This window comes from Marmota flaviventris, chromosome 20 (assembly GCF_047511675.1).
Source record: "Marmota flaviventris isolate mMarFla1 chromosome 20, mMarFla1.hap1, whole genome shotgun sequence".
Lineage (NCBI taxonomy): Eukaryota > Metazoa > Chordata > Mammalia > Rodentia > Sciuridae > Marmota > Marmota flaviventris.
In genome coordinates this window covers 10470591-10492089 of record NC_092517.1, presented here as the reverse complement: position 1 = coordinate 10492089, position 21499 = coordinate 10470591, and the positions used below count along the sequence as shown (strand labels likewise).

The 21499-nt window shown below is 36.2% G+C and overlaps 1 protein-coding gene across 1 annotated transcript in view; it reads right to left on the bottom strand.

The window, feature by feature from the left end:
• The window catches only part of Arl8b (ARF like GTPase 8B), a 42605-nt gene that overhangs the window by 8457 nt on the left and 12649 nt on the right, over positions 1 to 21499 (bottom strand). The window contains exons 2-4 of the mRNA XM_027931858.2: positions 2278 to 2358; positions 602 to 675; positions 110 to 203 (exon numbers count right to left, since the gene is read on the bottom strand). Coding sequence (XP_027787659.1) covers positions 110 to 203; positions 602 to 675; positions 2278 to 2358 — 249 coding nt within the window. The remainder of the gene's footprint in view (positions 1 to 109; positions 204 to 601; positions 676 to 2277; positions 2359 to 21499) is intronic.

Below are 21499 nucleotides of genomic sequence, written 5' to 3'. Positions count from 1 at the left end.
AGGCCATTTTTATATCCATAGAAGGCCCCAGAACTGATCTCTGTGGATCCTTAGTGACAACTATTATCCTATAATTATAAATGTAAAGTAACACATAACCCATACTTACAGGAATTCCTTGTAACTGTGGTTTATCTAGAAGATTATGTAGTTCATTTCGAGAGGCTTCTATCTTATCACGATCTGCAGCATCTATCATGTAACTTAAAAAAAAGAAATGATCAATATGCCTTTTCCATGTGCCTTGATGATGACAACTAGGACATAGATTTTTAATTTTCTTAAGATTTAATGTTGTTAAAATTGTTAAAAGTCCTAGATAAAGAAAAGCTCAGCATTTATAAACGCTTTCAGCAAGTGTTTGTAGAGACTTAATACATGCTAGCATTTATGTCCTGTAGCTCTTAGCTACACAAACAAACATAAATAAAGCTTTCATTCTACAGTTGATTTTTTTTAAACTCTCATGTTAATGAAATTACACTAAGAAATTAGAAAAGAAAGATTTTTATTGCCTGACATAAAGACCTAGACTTCGGAAGTATTAAAACAACCTTCTCCTCAGAAGCCTAAATTGATTTAAATTTTTAACAAAGCTTACACGATGGCATTGACTCCTCTGCAATACCGTTCCCACATGCTCCGGAATCGGGGTTGTCCTCCTATGTCCCAGATCTTTAAATTAAGACAAAACAATTCTCAATAAAGGTATTTCAAATACTTCACTGAAGGAAGAATGGGAGAGAGATCAGGAAGACATATTTAATCTCACAGTGTGTCAAAGTGCTCCTAAAAACTTAAGCTCAAATAAGCTCTTAATCTGGGAATTCTTTGGGGCACTTCTAAACTTGATGTCCATATTTAATAGGCTAACATTAGATCTAAAACTCTGCTTGAGCAAATACTTGGTTCATGTGCCATAATTTCTTCCTTTTCCTGTTAACTCATACACTTCTAATACTAAAAATGTCTTTAATGTAACAATTTCAAAATTTACAGAACCATGAATCAGCCAGATTTCAATCCCAAGATAGAAAACAACAGTTCAGAAGCTATTGTAAAGTTCAATTGTCTGAATGCCCAATCTTTTTAAGTTATCCTATGAACAATACAGCCACCATTCCCACGTAGGTGTTTTTCATAATAAATATTAAGCCTATTCTGTACAGAACCATGTTGATCACTGAGCTACATAAAACTCTTAAGTCATGGTATTTACTTTCAAGGTTTCCAACTTAGCCAGGTACCAGAAAAATGTATAAAGAGACATATATACATGACTAAATAAGGAGTTTCATCCAGAAAAGCCAAAGAATTTAATGAACAGATTCTACAAATCACAAGAACTGGGCAAAACAGTCATTATGGTCCAGGCCATTTTTAGAAATAAATGTCCATGAAAGATTGAATCAAAGCATCAAAAATAACCCCAATGAGGTGCTGAGGTTGTGACTCAGTGGTAAGTACCTGCCTAGCATGCCTGAAGCACTGGGTTCAATCCTCAGCACCACATAAAAGTAAATAAATAAAATAAATGTATTATGTCCATCTACAACTTAAAAAAAAAAAAAGGCAGTAACTGTTAAAAAACAAAACAAACAAAAAAAACCAATGAAAATGCTAAAATATTATCCCTAACAATGGTTCAGGATATAAACCTATTAAACTCATTCTGAAAAGAAAATCATGTTAAAGAACTAGTTAACTTTTTCCTATTTTATAGTTTCAATTTTAGGCTTAGAAGAAGAAAAACTGGGTGATGGTATTGTTGCCAAAGACATAATATCAAAGTATCAATATTATAAATAATTAATTCCCTCTCAGTATAAAATATTATTCATGAAACAATGTAATGCCACAATCCAAACATGCTGAAGATGAGATCTTTATTTCTTGGGAATACCTAGATCCCAAATATCACTTCTACTAATCCATATGCTAATTTTTAATGGCACTTAACATTTCAACTCTTTTTTTTTTATGTGTCTTTTTTTAATATTTATTTTTTAGTTTTTTCAGCGGACACAACATCTTTGTATGAATATGGTGCTGAGGATTGAACCCGGGCTGCCCACATGCCAGACGAGCGCGCTACCGCTTAAGCCACATCCCCAGCCCAACATTTCAACTCTTATACATTCTTTATGAAGAAACAAAAATGATTACATGCCCATTCATTACCTAGGAACTGCAAAATACTCAAGCAAAACCAGAGAAACAGGGAAAATTTCCAAGCTGTGTATTCTAACCATGGATTACAGAAAAAAACTGACGTACCTTTATTGTGACGTTACCTTTAGTCACTTTCCTCATGTTGAAGCCCACTGTGGGTATCATATCTTCACTGAATTGACCTGACTAAACAAACAAAATGTCTGGAGTTAGATGAATCAGTATTTATAAAGAGAATAATCTTCTAGCATCAACACTACGTCTGTACCCATTTTAGCAAATAACTCATATTTTAGTGGTGCTAACAAACTACTTTAAGAAAATGTTCCTCATAGCCCCAGCTCTTAAAGAAGAATATTACTTTGCTCATATAAAAGCATATTCTTCCATTAAAAAGACACTTTGGAAACGAGGCATCTTACATTACAAACACTTATAAAAATTTATAAATTCTCCCACACATATTTTCACAAAGTAGAAGAAAACCAGAAGAAAAACTTCTGTTTTTTATTTTCATTAAACTAGTGTGACAATAAATGTTAACATTCATTGCTGAATAGTTTTTATGAGTTAGTCTTTTAATAATAAGGCTCATAAAATGTTGTCATATAGCAGTTCTTCCTTTTACATAATCAACTGTCCTTTTGGGCTTCTATTCTCGATATCATAAGACTACAACTAAATATTTGTCATAGTATTCATATGACTTTTTCACATTTAAAATATTCATCAGTTTGGAACTTGATTATATACTTAAAGGAAGATTCTATTTCCAAATGACTAACCTGTAATCATCCCACCATCAATTTAAAAATCTACTCTTTCATTTAGTAAGATAGAAATTAGGTGCTTCATGTAAACATTTAAGGATGAAAGATATATCCAATTTTCCAATTTACTTCTTGAATTTCCTGACATTTACCACTTCATTGTATAAATAATTATTGAACTTCTTATTGATCTACTGAGCAAATATTGTAGCTTTTTTATATGTTTATAAATACTTTTCCTGGGTTCCTATGGGTTGATGTGAGGAATAGGCTACCTATTAAGCACAAATAAGAGCAAGTGATTTATTCTAAAGTCATCACTAGGTATTGAGACATAATATTTTATGTTTTCCATTTGGGTGAAGCATGCATACCTTGTAAAAATGTACCTAAAGAAAAATGGGCAATTTATGATAAACATTTTTATTAAATTAAACCTGAGAAAAGGTCCACTTTGCCCAACTAATTAAGAGTGATCTGCTAAATACTATACAAAGAAAGGTGGGTTCTCAATTTTCACCAGTCTGTTTATTCCTGAGTAAACACTAGGGTTTTTTGTGTGTTGTTTTTTTTTTTAATCAAAGCTTATTCTATGTATTATTGTACACAGTAGATCAAGAATTTGGAGCATTTTCAAATTGCCTTCCTGCATCTCCCACCTTCCAAGTAAACTGTAGAAATTAATAATTTTAATATATCAGCTAGAATTATACTAAATACATTAACTTAAGAAGAACAGTCCTTTATCAACTCTTAATATCTAACCACTATGTGGTCTCAGGCATGTGGTTATCTACTGAGTCATTCCAATCTTATACCTTTCAGAAAAGTATCAAAATTGGCATAATTTCTTACAAATTTCTTGCCATATTCTTTGACAGCTATTGTGAAAGACATCTTAATGAGCCATAGTAAATACTGACTTATGTATTTATATTCCAGCTGCTTTGGCAAAAAGGTTAATGAGTTAACCTTTTTAGGTAAGCATACTAAGAGTAATGAGTATCTCAACACCTAAATGGTTAAACAAATAAGACTAGTTTCAAGGACTGGTTAAATAAATAAGACAATTTTTATTTTCAAGGCCCTAACCCTAGCCAATTTTTTGTATAACTTAAGCTAGCCACTATAAGTCCCAAGCAAACTAAATTCCCATTTTATAGAACTCCAAAAGTTCATTCATTCTCTCCTGTTCAGTGGTGTTTTGGTTGAGAAAAAATGTTAGCACAACTAATCATTAATTTCACTTATATTAGACATTAATTCTCAGAACTTTCATATATATGAACTGTGTGACAATCTATTCATGAATCAAAACTAGATATATCAAAACTAATCATAATAGGGCTGTAGTTGTGGCTCAGTGGTAGAGCACTTGCCTGGCACGTGTGAGGTACTGGATTCGATCCTCAGCACCACATAAAAACAAAAATAAAGATATTTAAAAAACTAATCATAATAGAAGATATACAAATAGCCAATAAGCACATGAAAAGATGTTCAATGTCACTAACCATTAGGGAAACACAAATCAAAACCATAAAGAGATAGCACCCATTAAGATGGCTACTAAAAATATAAACAAAAGGGGTTGGTATAGATGGCAAATTCCTATAATTCCAGGAACTCAGTAGGCTGAGGCAGGAGCATCAGAAGTTGTAAGTCAGCCTCAGCAAGGCCCTGTCTCAAAATAAAAATAAAAAGGGCTGGGTATGTAGCTCAGTGGTAGAGAACTCTAATGTGCATGAGGCCCTGGTTTAATCCCTAGGATTGGGGGAGGGGACAGGGACAATTAGTTAAAATCTACCAGTAGGTTCCCTGGGCACTCCCCATTCCTAGGTTACAGAAATGTCAAAGAGGTAACTGTCAGAAAAGTATAAAGCAGAGAATGTCTGTGACTGAAACCAGATGCACAGACCTTCAAACCACAAGACTGAACAATCACATTTTCTTAGGGTCATAAGGACACTTGGTAACACTTGGTAACCTCCAGACCAAGATAGTTGCTCACAACCCACATTCCAGAACTGGTCACCTCTCAAGACAAACTACCATGGCGCCAATCTACCCGAGACTTGAGACATTTCCACAAAAGATTCAATATAAACCTTTTTTGTTCCTGGTAAGGAAGACAGGGGAACAGCCTCCTATCTCCCTTGATGTAGGCTTATTGCTAATGAAACATTTTCCTCTCAAAGTTATTGGCTCTCTAAAGATGGCAGCACAACCAGACTTTGTATAGTTAAAGTTACCAGCCTCAGGTATTTTATTACAGTAACAGAAAACAGTCTAGACCATAAGATCCCACAATTCCTTTTCTGGGTACATATCCCAATGAATTGAAAACAGAGACTTAAAAAGACATTTTGTATACCTATATTTACAGCACTGTTATTCACAATAGCCAAAAGGTGGAAGCAACCCAAATGTCCTTGAGCAAAAATGAACAAGATGTGATATATACATTCCATAGCTACAGCATGGATTACCATGAAGACATCATGGTAAGTGAAAATAAGCCAGTCTCAAAAAAAAAAAAAAAAAAAGAAAAGAAAAGAAAAAAAGACATTTTCTGATTTCACTTATAGAACGTGCCTAAAAGGAGCCAAATCCATAGAAACAGAAAGAATGGTGGGGACTGAACACATTCCTAGCATGTAGCAAAACCTGAGTTCAATCCCAGCACTGGGGAAAAAGAAAACAAAATGAAGGTTCCCAGAAGCTGGGGGAAGAGACACTGAGGAACTCCCTTTAGTGAACACAAAGATTAAAAAAAAAAAACTTCTAGAGATAGACAGTGGTGTTGGTCACACAAAATGTATTTAATACTATGGAACTGCACACCTAAAAATGGTTAAGGGGCCAGGCACCATGGCACACGCCTGTAATCCCAGCAACTGAGGCTGAAGCAAAAGGATGGCAAATTCAAGGTTAGCTTGAGCAACTTAGCAAGACAAAACAAAGCAAAAAGTGCCAGGAATATAGGTCAGGGTTAGCACAGAACTGGGTCCAAACCCCAGATTCAAGTTCTAATACTGTGAAGTGGGAAAAAAAAGTTAAGATATTTTCCACATTTAAAAAAAAGAAAAAAAAAAAAGTCATGACATAGGAAGAGGCAAATCATTACCATTTTATAGAAAAAGGAAATAGATTTCCAAGTACCTTCTGGCAGTAAAAATTTGTGACTATAAACGTTATAATGCTACATTACAATAATAAAATGATGTACAGAGCTGCAGTTTACTGGGGTATGCATCTCTTCATTATTTCTCAGACAGCAGGTGCTAACAATAATTTTCCTATAATTTAGTTACTGTTGATAATGTGGAACAACTGAAAATTAGGTAAGCAAGTATAGTTGAGTTTTTATTCAAAATATCTTGCGTTCAGCAAGATTCCCATAAACATGTGTTGAACACACTAAGAATTATTAAGCTACAAAGGAGGAAAATACTGAAACTCTTCTATCAATAAAGTACTTACAGGGCTGGAGACAAAGCTCATCGGTACAGCACTTGCCTAGTTGGCACAAAAAAACGTGGTTGGGCAAAATAAAACGGTAAAGAGACCATTCTCAAAGTCAGGGAATCAGTAAGTCATGAGACCCACTTTGAAATTCAGCTTCCATATCCAGAAGGAATTGGAATACTATCTCCAAAGTCACAGAAAGTTCTTAACATTGATGGTTTTATGTTTTACCATAGGTCTTTCAGTTAAAATATATTTAAGTAAGCAGATAAATGCCTACAGCAGTGGAAAAACAATGCCAACTCCATCATGCAGAATTTACTACTAGAGATTTCAGAAGTGAGACAAATGGAAAAGGGTTAAAAAAAAAAAAAAATTAAAGGGAAGAGAGAAACCAACGTAAAGTCAACACCAGGAAAGCAAAAGACATGAGACAATGAACCTATATTAGTTAAAGAATTTCACCAAAGACACTCTGACACTTCAAAACAATTTGGATGGGGGAGGCATCAACTTTGTGTTTCAGTGTAGAGATGTGCTGTGCTTTGATTACTTATAAACTCTGATATCTGACCCTGCTGAGAACAGAATGAAATCCTAGCACATTTCAGTCTTTTAAAGTAGGATCATTCTAAATGGACTAGACTAGATTTTACAATTGTTCTTTTAAATGAACTAATTCAGAAAGCATGCTATTAACAACATGGGAAAAGAAGTTTCTCTCTGTTTGACCTGTATATCTATACTAGCAATCAAATATGATATAATAAACTTTAAAAGACAGTGGAAAAGTACCTTCTCTGACAAACAACTCATAATAGTTTTTTTTTTCTCCAAGAATTTTTTTTTTAAGGTACTGGTTATCAGGCTGCATTATAAAAACAGAATGAAATAAGGAACACCACAAAAATCTCTTATTAAATTTCTGCTTTTAGCCTGAAAAAAAAAAAACTTCTTTTCATGTGCCAAGTACAGTGGTCTTGTTTTAAGGCTGAAGATATTTCACAGTAAAGGAAGCTAAAGAGACACTACAACCAAATGAAGTATTTGACCCTAGAATAGATTCTACACCAGGGCAAAATGTTATAAAATCACTGGGTCAACCAACAAAACAAGAAGAAAAAATCATAGAGGTAAGCAGGTGAGTGTGGTGGTACAGGCCTGTAATCTCAGTGGCTTGGGAGGCTAAAGGAGGAGGATCCCAAGTTCAAGGCCATCTACTGCAAATTTATCAAGACCCTCAGCAACTTAGCAAGATACTGTCTCAAAATTTAAAGAAAATTTAAAAACTGTGATACAGCATTTTTAAATGTCCTAAAGTTGGCAACTTAAACTATAGTCATGTAAGGGAGTATCCCTAATTTTACAAAATACACATTAAACTATAAAGAGCCAAGGTGCACATTTCTCATCCTCAAATGTTTCACAAATATGAATGATTTCAGGTCATACATACATTAACAGTAAAATGTGTTGACAGTAGTTTGATTTTTGGTAAAAGGCCCACTCCTCAGTTATATGCAAAGGACTTAAAATCAGCATAGTAGGGGCTGGGGTTGTGGTTCAGCGGTAGAGTGTTCGCCTCGCACGTGCGAGACCCTGGGTTTGATCCTCAGCACCACATACAAAAATAAACAAGTGAAATAAAGGCGTTGTGTCCAACTACAACTAAAAAATGAATATTTTTTTTAAAATAAGATAAAGGCATATTACAGTGATGTAGCCACACCAATGTTTATAACGGCTCAACTCACAATAGCTAAACTATGGAATCACCCTAGGTACCCTTCAACAGATGAATGGACACAGAAAATGTGGCGTGTATACACACACACACACACACACACACACACACACTGGAATATTACTCAGCCTTAAAGAAGAATGAAATTATGGTGCCAGTAAACGGATACAGCTGGAGCATATCTTGCTAAGTAAAATAAAACAATCCCAAAAAACCAAAGGTCAAATGTTTTCTCTGATATGTGGATGCTAACTTACAATAAGCGGGGGACGGCTAAGGAAGAATAAAGTTACTTTAGATTAAGTAGAGGGAATTAAAGGGAGGGGTGGGCGTATGGGTATAGAAAGGATGGAAGAATGAATCAGACATTATTACCCTATGTACATATATAACTATATGACCCACTACATCCTCTACAACCAGAATGAGAAATTATAATCCATCTATATACGATATATCAAAGTGCATTATACTGTCATGTATAACTAATTAGAACAAATAAAAATGAAAAAAAATTTAAAGGCATACTGGTGTTCCTCACAATGCTTTTATTCCCACAACTTTTCTATAAATTTGCAATAATTTCCAAATAAAACATTTTGAATAATTTTAAAAATTGGAATAATCAAACACCACCATCTCTTATGTTACATCAGGTACATATGGAATTAGAATATGGGGAAAACCTTAAGACTTGGTATAAGGAAAAGACCTCTTGGCTTTAAAATTGCAATTATAATTTGTTTTCCTCTTAAAGATTATAAGCTACTTTAATGTGTTAATATTTATAAACTAGAAAGTGAATTTTACAGAGTACATTCTCCCAAGACTAAGCTCCTCTTAGTTTCAGGGAAATTTTTAATATATTTTCTTCTTCTTTACATTAGTTATAGTTATGAACATACACCTCATATTCAAATGTGATATTCCCCTTACTTCACTTTTTTTTTCTTTTTTTCTTTTTGCAGTACTGGAGATTGAACCCAAGGTTGCTCTACCACTTTCGACAGGGTCTTGGTAAATTGCTCTAGAATGATCACAAACTTGTGATCCTGCCCCAGCCTTCCAAGTCACTGGGATTACAGGAACATACTACCACATCTGACTGCGCTTGTTAAGGGGCTAGAAAATATGTACATAATCTTTCAATAACATGATTACACCATAACATTTCAAAGATCATATGGCATTCATTTTCTTTTAATTTCAGAACACTATGGACAACTGTACCTTAAAACCTCATAAGACAATGACCTATTCTCAAATTTTCTGCATAAATCTGGATTTATTACCAAATGCAGACATAATTTTTCCCCACAGAACAGAGTTTTTAAAAGCATGTTAAAAAATTCATTTGAACAGTTAAATCTTATAAAAAACTAGAGCAACTCAAAATTCTAATGGGCTGTTGTTCAAAGGAAGAATTCTGCTCAGTATTTAGATTTAACTAGCATGCAAAAACTTTAAATGATAATTTCTGAGTCATAAGGGATATAAACCAATTAAGCCTCCTTAGGTTTGTTTTGTTTTGTGTTGTTGCTGTTGTCTTGTTTTGGTTCTAGGGATTGAACCCAGGGGCACTTTACCACCAAGCTACATCCTCAGCCCCTTTTTACTTTTTATTTTGAGACAGGGTCTCACTTAGTTGCTGAGACTAGTCTTGAAATTGCTAACCTCCTGCCTCAGTCTCTAAGGCCTCTCCTTACGTTGAATGGCTCAGATTCTCCACGAGATAACCATTACTTCAGAGAAATCTACTCAGAAATGTATTTCTCTAAAGCAAACCAAAACTTTCCCAACAGTCATAACATTCCAACATTATCCTTTCAAAACCGGAATAATGTGCAATAATATGGACTCAAAAACAATCTTGTAACTCCTTGAAAAAAAAAACAGCCAGAAAGGTAGTGAAGGCAATTTTAAATTCTTGCCACAGATGGCCCCTCGTGCAGACTATGGTCTGGATGCCCAGGTTTCATGTAGTCTACCAACACAAACCAGTGGCAGTGGCTTCAACCCGCACAATGAGTGATAGGTTCTTTCATCTGGGGTGTCTGCACAGACAAAGGAGAAGCAGCTGGGGCACTCATACTAACTATCCATGAATTGTCACCTAGGTGCTCCAAGGCAGGGAGACCAATTTAAAAACTGCTAGCAATGATTGGCAACTAATCCACACCCTATCTTTGTGTGCCTGTGACAACATACACAGATGATGAATCTGTAACATCCTAAAGTAAAAGTACCTACTGCTTTTCATTCTTTCCTCAGAGGCCTTATAAGCCTATAAGGCTACTGTAACTCTTCCTTTATACATTCACTTAGTCACTATCTCAGTTTTCAACAGAAGGAAAGGGAAATTAAGAATCAAAAATAGTGTTCATTAACTACCTGCTGTGTAAAACAAGGCAATCAGGTGATGACTGGGTGTCTAGTAAGGCCTCTCTGAAATAGTAACATTTAAGCCCTTAAAGATACTTTAAAATCTGTCTGGGGGCTGTAGCTCAGTGGCAGAGCGGCTTGCCTAGCATATATAAGACCCTGGTACATGCCTAGCATGTATAAGACCCTGGGTTTGATCCCCAGCACCACTATAAATAGACAGACAGATAAAGGTAGTGTGTCCATTTACAGCTAAAAAAAAAATCTGTATGGTGACTGTACATAATGATAATGTTCTATATATTTCAAAAAGCTAGAAGAAGCTGGGTGCAGTGGTACATGCCTGTAATCTCAGTGGCTCGGGTGGCTGAGCAGTTCAAATGACAGCCTCAGCAATTTAGCAAGGCCCTAAGCAACTTAGCAAGACCCTGTCCCCAAATAAAAATATAAAAAGTGGCTGGGGATGTGGCTCAGTGATTAAGCACCCCTGGGTTCCATTCCTTGTACAAAAAAAAAAACCAAAAAACTAGAAGAGTTTGAATGAATGTTTTCACCATAAAGAAAAAATAAAGAGACAGGTGTACCCTTATTTAACATTACAAAATTCATACATGTATTCATCATGACATCATACCCCATAAATATGTATATTTATTCTGTAATTTTATTGGGTATAATAAATACACATAATATGTATCTGTTAAAAATAATTTTTAAAATGAAATTTAAAATAGGACAAAACAATTCCAAAAAGAACACCTACCTACCTATTGTGCTGCTTGAAAATGAGTCAGGGTATCAAGTATCTGCTCAGCTATGTCACTAACAGAGCACTCTAACAAGTTAACCTTAAGAACGAAAGGGTGTTCTTTCTCCTCTTTCCTTTTGGCTGCCTCTCTTAAATGCCTATTGCTAATCTATCTCCTTCAACACTTAAAATGTTTACTATCCTCTTCTCTCTGCTTTTCTTCTTCTTCTTATACTGAGGATTAAATCTGGAGGCACTTTACCAAAGCCACATCCCCAGTCCTTTATATTCTGAAACAGGGTCTTGCTAATTAATTACTTAAGGTCTCGTTAAATTGCTGGGCTGGCCTAGAACTTGTGATGCTCCTGTCTCAGCAACCCCATTAGCTGGGATTACAGGTGTGCACCACCATACCTGCCTCTGCTTTTCTTCTTTCCCAAGTCACCAGAGACAAAAATCTCTGCTCCCAAAATTCTAGCCTAACAGTGCTAAATGTTTGTCTCCTTTCATCTATGAGACAAACTTACCCACTCAAACTTGTTGAGATGTAATATTTAACTCTTTACTATTGTGCTGTTCCACACAAACCACTCAAGCACTGCTTCTCTGCAAAATCAAAGGGAGCTCTTGATAAACTTCTAGTCTGAGGGTCACTCCTGAAACCTAAAGATTCCAGAAGGCAAGTCTCCATGTTTTAGCATTAAAAATGTGAGGTGTTCTGTTGTTCTTTTACAGTACTAGGATTGAACCCAGGGTGCTCTAGCACTGAGCTACATCCCAAGTCCCTTTTACAATATTTGGAGACAAGGTCTTGCTAAATTGCCCGGACTAGCCTCAAACTTTCACCCTCCTGCCTCAATCTCCTGAGTCTGGGAGGCATGTACCAGGCTGATGTGCTTTTTCCATGTGATTATGTTTATGGTAATTTCACAAGCAGTTAGATTTGCCTTGGAAAACAGAGGCTGGATAGTTTATTTTGGAAGTGTAAAGTTTTACTTACATTGTCAGGATACAGAACATTCGAAATAGCAGCAATATGGATCTCAAATAGTTCTTTTTGAATAGGGCAATTAAAACTGAGTAAAAAACTCATTGTGTTTTCTTTAGCATTTGGCTATAAAAACTAAATATATCAGCCAGGCACGGTGTTGCATACCTAGAATCCCAATGACTTGAGAGGCAGGAAGATCACAAATTCAAGGACAGTCTCACCAACTTTGTAAGACCACAGGCAGGCAACCATCACACACACACAATCAAGTTTTTAAAAAATGAATATAACAGACAAAAATTCTTTATATAACAACTTTTCTATGAAATATAATGGTAGGCCAGGTGCACACCTGTAATCGCAGCAACTCATGAGGCTGATGAAGGAGGATCACAAATTCAAGGTCAGCCTCAGTAACTTAGTGAGGCCCTAAGCAACTTACTGAAAGCATGTCTTAAAAAATAAAAAAGGCTAGGGATGTGACTCAATGGTAAAGCACCTTTGGGCTTAACCCAAGTTCAAGGAAAAAAGTAAAAGGAAAATAGCAGTAGCTGCCTGGAGGCCCTAGGTCCTACAAAACAAAACATAATGGTATAGGAAGTACCCAACTAATTAAATTCTTTATTGTCAATCTAATTCTAACTCATTTGAAATAACTAATTAATTCTTACTGCCTGCTAATATCAATGGAGCTACTTTGAAGTAACCTCCTTTACAAAGACAACTCTTGAGGATTCAAATGTTCATCAAAACGCAATTTCAATTAGAAGTCTGAAAAATCTCATTCCTGCTAACTTCTTCTCCTGAAGAATATTCATTTCAAAAGGTCTCTTAGCGACTATTTCCTATATTTACTATGCCTTTCTTTAATAGCACCCTAATAATGATATTACTAAATCCATGCCTCAAAACCAGAAGGAAATTTTAAAAACTTAGTAGTCTATGAATTAATCTGCTAGTGAGCATCCTCAATCAACCACCCAGCAACCAAGTGGCAGTGAAGCATTTTTACTCACATAGGTATTCAGAAACTCTAAAACAATAACAATGCAAAAATGGACACTAAACTGGGCATGGTGGCCTGTAATCCCAGTGACAAGAGGCTAAGGCAGGAGGATCACAAATTTGAGGCCAGCCTAGCAACTTGACGAGACCCTGTGTTAAAACAAAACAACAACAACAACAAAATCAGAAAAAAAGAGCTGGGAGCCAGACATGGTGGCACACGCCTATAATCCCAGTGGCTCGGTAGGCTAGACAGAAGGATCATGAGTTCAAAACCAACCAGCCTCAGCAATTTAGCAAGGCCCTAAGCAACTCAGTGAGACCCTGTCTCTAAACAAAATACAAAAAAGGGTTGGGGATGTGGCTCAGTGGTTAAGTGCCCCTGAATTCACTCCCCAGTACCAAAAAAAGGAGGGGGGTGTTGGGAGTGTAGCTTAGTGGTAAAATGCCCCTGGGTTCAATTCCAAATACCAAAAAAAAAAAAAAAAAAAAAAACTAAAAGAAAAAAATAAATCAGTGCTAGAGAGCTCTAACAAATACAGTACTGGTTATCCCGTCAATTATTGAAGTATACAGGCATATTTCTCATAAACATTAAAGGTACACCAAATCTTTACTAAGCATCTGTATCTTTACATGCTTTAAAAACAAAAAACAAAAAACTGCTGTTATTTAGGATGTGACAGATTCTAAAGTCAGAAGCATGGGTGTGGGGGGAGACAGCAATTCAGCTTGGCATTTTAAGGCCTAAATGTCATTCTAGTGGTTGTTCTCTAACATTTGCTGATTTTACTTTTCTTTCTAACAAATATTTCCACTGGTATAGCACCTGCCTAGCATATAGGAGGCTTGCACTCAACCTCCAGCACCACAAAAACATACAAAAATCAGTTTTAAAGTAACTTGATTTAAAACTTTCCTTCCTTCTGGGGAGAACTGAGTACTTAGGGTAGTAGGAAGTAGACTTATTTTCACTGTTATGACTTTCTACATATTCATATGCTTCCTGTTAAAAAAAACAAAATACAAAAAAAAAAAAATAATAATAAAGTTTCCTTTCAAATCCCTTCCTAGACTTTTGTTAGTGAACTTAAAAAAAGAGGGATTCCTAGAGCAACCCCAATGATCCAAATTAGTAAATGATACATGTAATATAAATTCTTTAATCTTAACAAAGACTCCCCTATGAAAAGGCTTCAGTATGAACTACAAATTTTTAACCTACATACAGTAAAATTAATTTCATACTCAGTAAAACAAATTTAAAAAGCCTAGTCTTTTTTTTTTTTTTTGGAGAGAGAGAGAGAGAGAGAGAGAGAATTTTTAATATTTATTTTTTAGTTCTCAGCGGACACAACATCTTTGTTTGTATGTGGTGCTGAGGATCGAACCCGGGCCGCACGCATGACAGGCGAGCGCGCTACCGCTTGAGCCACATCTCCAGCCCCCCCCCCCCGCCCCCAAAAAAAGCCTAATCTTCATTAAGACCTATTATAGTAAGGTAGAATTAGAATAATAAAAAATTTGAAAGTTGTTTTTAAAGCCATTCTAAAAATGTAAAGTCAAATATGTAAACATTTCAGTATACTATTCATTTATTTATTTTTGATACTGGGATTGAATGCAGGGGCACTTACCCACTAAGCTACCTTGAGATTTTTATTTTTTATTTTGAGATAGGGTCTCACTAAATTGTATAGGGTCTTGCTAAACTGCTGAGGTTGGCCTCAAACTATAATCCCCCTGTCTCAAATTCTCAAACTGCTGGGATTACAAGCGTAATCCCTCCATGCCCACACCACTTCAGTACAGAGTTCTGGTAAATGGAATTACTCTGAGGGGTCTCATTCATCTCTCAGGTCAGAGACGTTAGGACAGCTGGGCAACAAGTTCCCACTTGTAATCCCATCTACTCGGGAAGCTGAGGCAGGAGGATTGCAAGTTCGAAGCCAAACTGGGCTTACTGAGACTTTCTCTCCAAAATAGAGTAAAAGAAAGTGGGAAGCTCAGTGATACACTGCTTGCGTAGCATGTGCAAGGACCTGGGTTTGATACCCAGTACTGCAAAAAGAAAAAAGAGAAATAAATAAGTTAGGAATTGAGCAAAACAAATCTAAAAACAGAAGGAAACAATAAATGTAGTAATTAGTAATGCTGAAAACAGAAAAACAATGGAAGCAAATAAAGGAAAACAAAAACTGTTTCTCTGAAACGATAAATGAAATTGATAAACTGACAATGAAAAGCAGGAGATAAAAATTGCCGATACCAACAATGAAAAAAGGGACATTATTAAGACCCATCGATATTAAAGAGAGAATAAGAAAACCCTATAAATGATACTCAGAAAATCAACAACTTCAAAACAGACCTATTTCTTCAAAGCCACAACCTTCCAAAATACTCCCAGAAAGAATAGTTCCCTTCCTATTAAAGAAATGAACTTAATAAAATCTCCACTCTTCTTAAAAAGAAATCAGCCTAGGTGGTTTCCTTGGTGATTCTACCGAATATATACAGAAGAAATCACCCCAATTCTACATAAACCTTTCCCCAAAATAAGAGGTAGAAACATTTCCCAATTCATTTTATGAGTCCAGCATTACACTGCTACCAAAAAGTAGTTCACATATTCAGACAAGATCGCACATGTTTAGGGTATTATAGGCAGGTTCACAGTAGTCAAAAGACTGATCCATGTTCCTAAAACATGTACAAAGATACAACATAGTAACAACAGCAAGAGGGATAGCATGACAGCTATAGTATTCATGCCAATTCACGGAAAACTTCTATAAACTAATGGGTTTGTGTGACAGACCAACAGCCCTTGATTAAGAGATAGTTATAGGACTGGGGATATAGCTCAGCAAAGACCACTTACCTAGCACAAGTGAGGCCCTAGTTATGTATGATCCCCACAACAAACAGGGGTGGGGAAGGAGAGAGAAAGAGAACAGTCTACACTGTCATTTTGTCCTCAAAAGGTTGGTGGGGTATTAAAATATATCAACCTCCCACAGGAGGTTACTGAGGGTAAACCATTACCTCTCAGAACCACTACTCCAGCCTAGAATTTTCAGGATATGACAAACCACAGCTCCACAAATACAATTGCTTCTCTCAGAGTTTGGTTTCCATTCTGATCATATTCCTGATTCCATTTGTTGTTGCTGTTTGGTTTTAGTTGTCTGCAGTACTGGTGAAAGAACCCAGGGCCTTACATGCTAGGCAAGCAATCTACCACTGAGCTACATCTCCAGTCCTTTTTAAATTTTATTTTCAGACAGGGTCTCACTAAATTGCTCAGTCTGACTTTAAATAGAGATCCTCCAGCCTTAGGATTCTGAGTAGCTCAGATTACAGAGAGAAAAACTGTCTGGAAACCTGTTCCAACATTCATTAAATAAAGAATTAGGGATAATATTAATGCACTGGAACTTAGCCCCCTACGCCCCCAGAAAGGGGAGTTCATTCTTTTTTTTTTAAGTTGTTGATGGGTTTTTATTTATCTACATGTGGTGCTAAGAATCAAAACCAGTGCCTCATGTGCTAGGCAAGTGCTGTACCACTAAACTACAACCTCAGACCCCAAGGGGGAGATCATTCTTGATGAACAACTAATAAGAAAGCACTACTTTTTAAAATGGCCACATAATTCCCAAAGTGAGGAATACAAACCAACCATATCTTGCCTAGGGAGGCTACACTGGCCATTGCTACCTATGAAAAATAGATAACTAGAAAGACCACTGGGAACCCTTCAAGTCTTGAATCACATACTGTCCTAATTTCTTTGAGACAGGACAACAGCAGAATTGAACTGACTCATTCAGAATTCTCAGGTCCAATATCATCCATTAACTACTTTTGCTTCCTGTTCAGCTCCATTTCTTGAAGGGAAATTATACGGGAGATGTTCTGAGTTGTGAAGATATTTAGCCAGTGAAAAGCACTTTATAAATATTCTAATTCTGCCTCATTCTACTTGCAGGAAAATAAACTTCACTGCTTATCGAAACTGCAACGTCCATTAGTGGCTACTTATGTCTGCAATTAAACAAATGTCAGAGACATTACTGAGAAGTTACCCAGAAACAGTCTCCTAGGTTACAATTTAGCCCATAATTCCTGCTGACACACAGAATCTTTAAAAATTAAAATGAGCCACTTGGGAGGCTGAGGCAAGAGGATTCTAAGATCAAGGCCAACCTGGGCAATATAGGGAGACCCTATTCCCCCCACTTCCAAAATAGATTTTTAAAAAATCTCTAAAGTTGAAGCAATTAAGTATAGTATCTCCTATAATTATTAAAAATTCAGGCTGGGGTTGTAGCTCAGTATTATGAGTAATCAATTACCTAGCATACATGAGACTCTAGGTTCAATCCAGTAACACATTAAAAAAAAAATAGAATGAAAAAAATCCTCTAAAACTGACCAAGAATTATAGTATATCACTCCAGATAGCAGGATCTGCATGGTCCCTTGTCAGTTCTCTTTTTTCTACAAGACAGATAAATGAAGCCACTAAAACCCTACTAGCTATCTCTCTGTATATTATAAAACATGTAAGCAATCCTCCCTTTAACTTTATGGACTAGTACAGGCATTCTTCTTCTTTTTTAATCCAGGGATGCTTAACCACTAAGCCACATCCCCAACTCCTTTTTAAATCTTAAGACAAGATCTCGATAAATTACTTAGGGCTTCACCAAGTTGCTGAGGCTGATTTTTAACTTGCGATCCTTCTGTCTCAGTCTCTTGAAATGCTGTAATTTCAGGTGTGCAACACCACACCAGGCTTGCACATGCATTCTTGACAACAGTAACAGAAACAAGAAAATGCTGAGAAACATTATTTTGCCCATCAGACTCTAGAGAAGCAAACCTTGGCACTTATTAAGGTACATTAAAACCTGGATTTTGTTGGACACAGTGCTGCACACCTGTTATCCCAGCCACTGGGGAGGCTAAGGCAGGAGGATTCCAAGTTCAAGGCCAATTTTAGAAATTTAGTGATGCCCTCAACTTATTAAAACCCTGTCCCAAAATTTAAAAATAAAAAGGACTGGAGATATATCTCAGTGGTAAAGCACCTCCAGGGTTCAATTCCCAGTAATAAAAACAAAAACAAAAAAATCAACAAACCACCTAGATTTTAACTGATTAATTCTTTATTGCCTACTTCTAAAAATTATTTTTTGCCTGTGAATTTACAGTGGTATTGCCTCCACTAATAGTATATGAGTTTAGCTCTGTTTTCTCCCCACTGTAAACTTTTTAGTAACATCATTTACTTTTTAAATAGCAGTTCCTAATTTGCTAAGAATATTCTAAACTAAAAAGCACCAAACCTTTGGCTATTTCTTTGTTTATATTTCATTAAGTCATCTCTGCATCCACAGTTTCTCTGGTAGTTATGTGATTTGCCAACAGAAAAAGCCAGGAACTTAAATACATTCTCTTTCGATGCTCTTTTTTCACAGTCTAGCTCTCTCTGTGTGTCTCTGAAGAAACACTAAGCACTATAATACCACTCCATTAATCCGATCAGTGTTATCATCATTGTTTCACAATGAAACTCAGCTCTTAAATGAAATACTGAGTCACTGCATGCTGCTCAGGTTGCAAATTGCAGTTTCTTCTAGATACTAACATTATTTATTCAGTAGCTGTCTATAATCCCACTTACTACCATTAGGGTGGGAGTCTAGCAGGGAATTACAAGTGCAGAGAAGATGGGGTAACAATGATGTTTTCCAGTTACACATGATTTCTGCATGAAGAATATATCACTGTTAGCAGCTAGGATACCTATCACTGGCTAACTCTATTAATAAAAATAATAATGATGACAATAGCAACATGCTATTCACTTTCCTGGCCTCCTTTTACAGAAAAGGAAACCTGACATCAAGATCAAAAACAAAGCAAAATAGGAACAAAACTGGAATTTACATCCAAGGCTAAACTTAAAAGCCCTAAAGATACTTAATCTATTTAAGTACAATGCCTAAGGCATTTGAGGATTATCTGCAGGCAACATAAGCAAGAGTCTAGTTGTAGAGAAGTTATGAAGTCAATGTTAGGTGAACAACCACCACCACCACAACAACAAAAACAAAAAAACCTCAATGGTCAATGGAGAGACTGTAAATAGATAACTGCTAGTTTTCTACTTTGACTAGTAAAAAAATTCAAGTTGGAGCAAGCAAACTCTTCTACCAAACCCAAATTTATTAACAAGAAAACAAATCAAACAGACTAATAAATTTTTCAACTAGATATCCCTAACATCCTAGCACATCTATAATGGGTTATGGCAAAGAACTATTATTTTAGTTTCTCTCTTTCTCTGAATGACAGAAAACATCAAGAATCAGAAATTGAGATGAGCCAGACATGGTGGCGAAAACCTGTAATCCCAACTATTCAGGAGGCTTAGGCAGGAGAAGGGCAAGTTCAGAGGCCAGCTTCTGCAACTTAGTGAGACTGTCTCACAATAATAAATAAAAAGAACTGAGGAAACAATCCAATCCAGTGGTAACGCACCCCTGAGTTCAATCTCCAGTTTAAAATAAACAAACAAACAAACAAAAAACCCTGAGCTCTTAATTTATTTGTAAAAATATTTATTATAGATGGACACAATATATTAGTTATAGATGGACACAATATATTTATTTCATTTATTTTTATGTGGTGCTGAGGATCAAACCCAGTGCTTCACACATGCTAGGCAAGCACTCTACCACTGAGCCACAACCTCAGCCCCTGAGCTATTAATTTAAAATACAAAGAATAAATGCTGGAAAAAGGAACATTCATACACTATTGGCTGGACTGTAAATTAGTACAACCACTATGGAAATCAGTACAGAGGTTCTTCAAAAGAGTAGGAATGGAAACACCATATGATCCAGTTATGCCACTCCTTGGTATTTATCCTAAAGAATTAAAGTCAGTATACCATAGCGGTAAATGCATACCCATGCTTACAGCAGCATAATTCACAATAACCAAGTTATGGAATCAACCTAGGTGTCCATCAATAGATAAATGGATAAAGAAAACATGGTATACACACACAATGGTATCTTACTCAACTATAAGGAACAATGAGATTACGGCATTTGCAGGAAAATGGAGTTGAAGAATATCATGCTAAGTGAGATAAGCCAGACTTAGAAAATCAAGGGTCTCATATGCAGTAGCAAGAGAGGGAGAAAAAAAAAAGGAAATAAAAGGGACCTTATGAAAACAGAAGTGACCAGTAGAGAAAAGTCATGGTGGGGGACCAATTTATGCTGTGTTTATGAATAGAATGTGTCAATTAAAAATTAGTAATTTTAAACAGCCAGATACACTGGCACACACCTGTAATCCCACCTACCCAAGAGGCTGAAGCAGGATGATGGTAAGTACCAAGCCAGGTTGGCAAAGTTAGCAAAACCCATCTCAAAATAAAATTAGAAAGGCTGGGGATGTAACTCAGGGGTAGAGTGCTTGTCTAGTGTTCAGGAGGCCCTACTTCAATTCCCAGTGTCACATTTTTTAAAAGTCCATTCCAAGAAATCAGAAATGGTCCTTTGTGCCCAGTATACCTCTATCCTGAACCCCACCCTCTGAAACTGAGTCCCTAACTCAGAGCTCACCTGAGGGGAAAGGGTTCCATTTTATCTTTCTTTTATATCGGTGGAGCACATGTTCCTGTTTACCCCACAAATAATACATCCCATGATAACTGACAACTAAAAAGCCTTCATTCTATACCAACCCCTGTGCTGATTGTTTAGCTCATTGTAAGCCCACAGGGCCACAATTTTTATTTCCATATCACCAATGAGAAAACTAAAAGGGCCCCAAAACTCAGGTAATTAGCACAGAGAAATGCAATTTGGGGCCTGCACTATAAAAACAAAGCAAGGAGAGGGGCTGGAGTTGTGGCTCAACGGTAGAGCGCTTGCCTAGCTCGTGCGAGGCCCTGGGTTCGATCCTCAGCACCACATAAAAACAAATAAAGAAAATAAAGGGGGCTGGAGATGTGGCTCAAGTGGTAACGCGCTCACCTGGCATGCGCGGGGCACTGGGTTCGATCCTCAGCACCACATAAAATAAAATAAAGATGTTGTGTCCACTGAAAACTGAAAAATAAATATTAAAAAAAATTAAAAAAAAAGAAAATAAAGGTATTGTGTCCAAGTATAACTAAAATA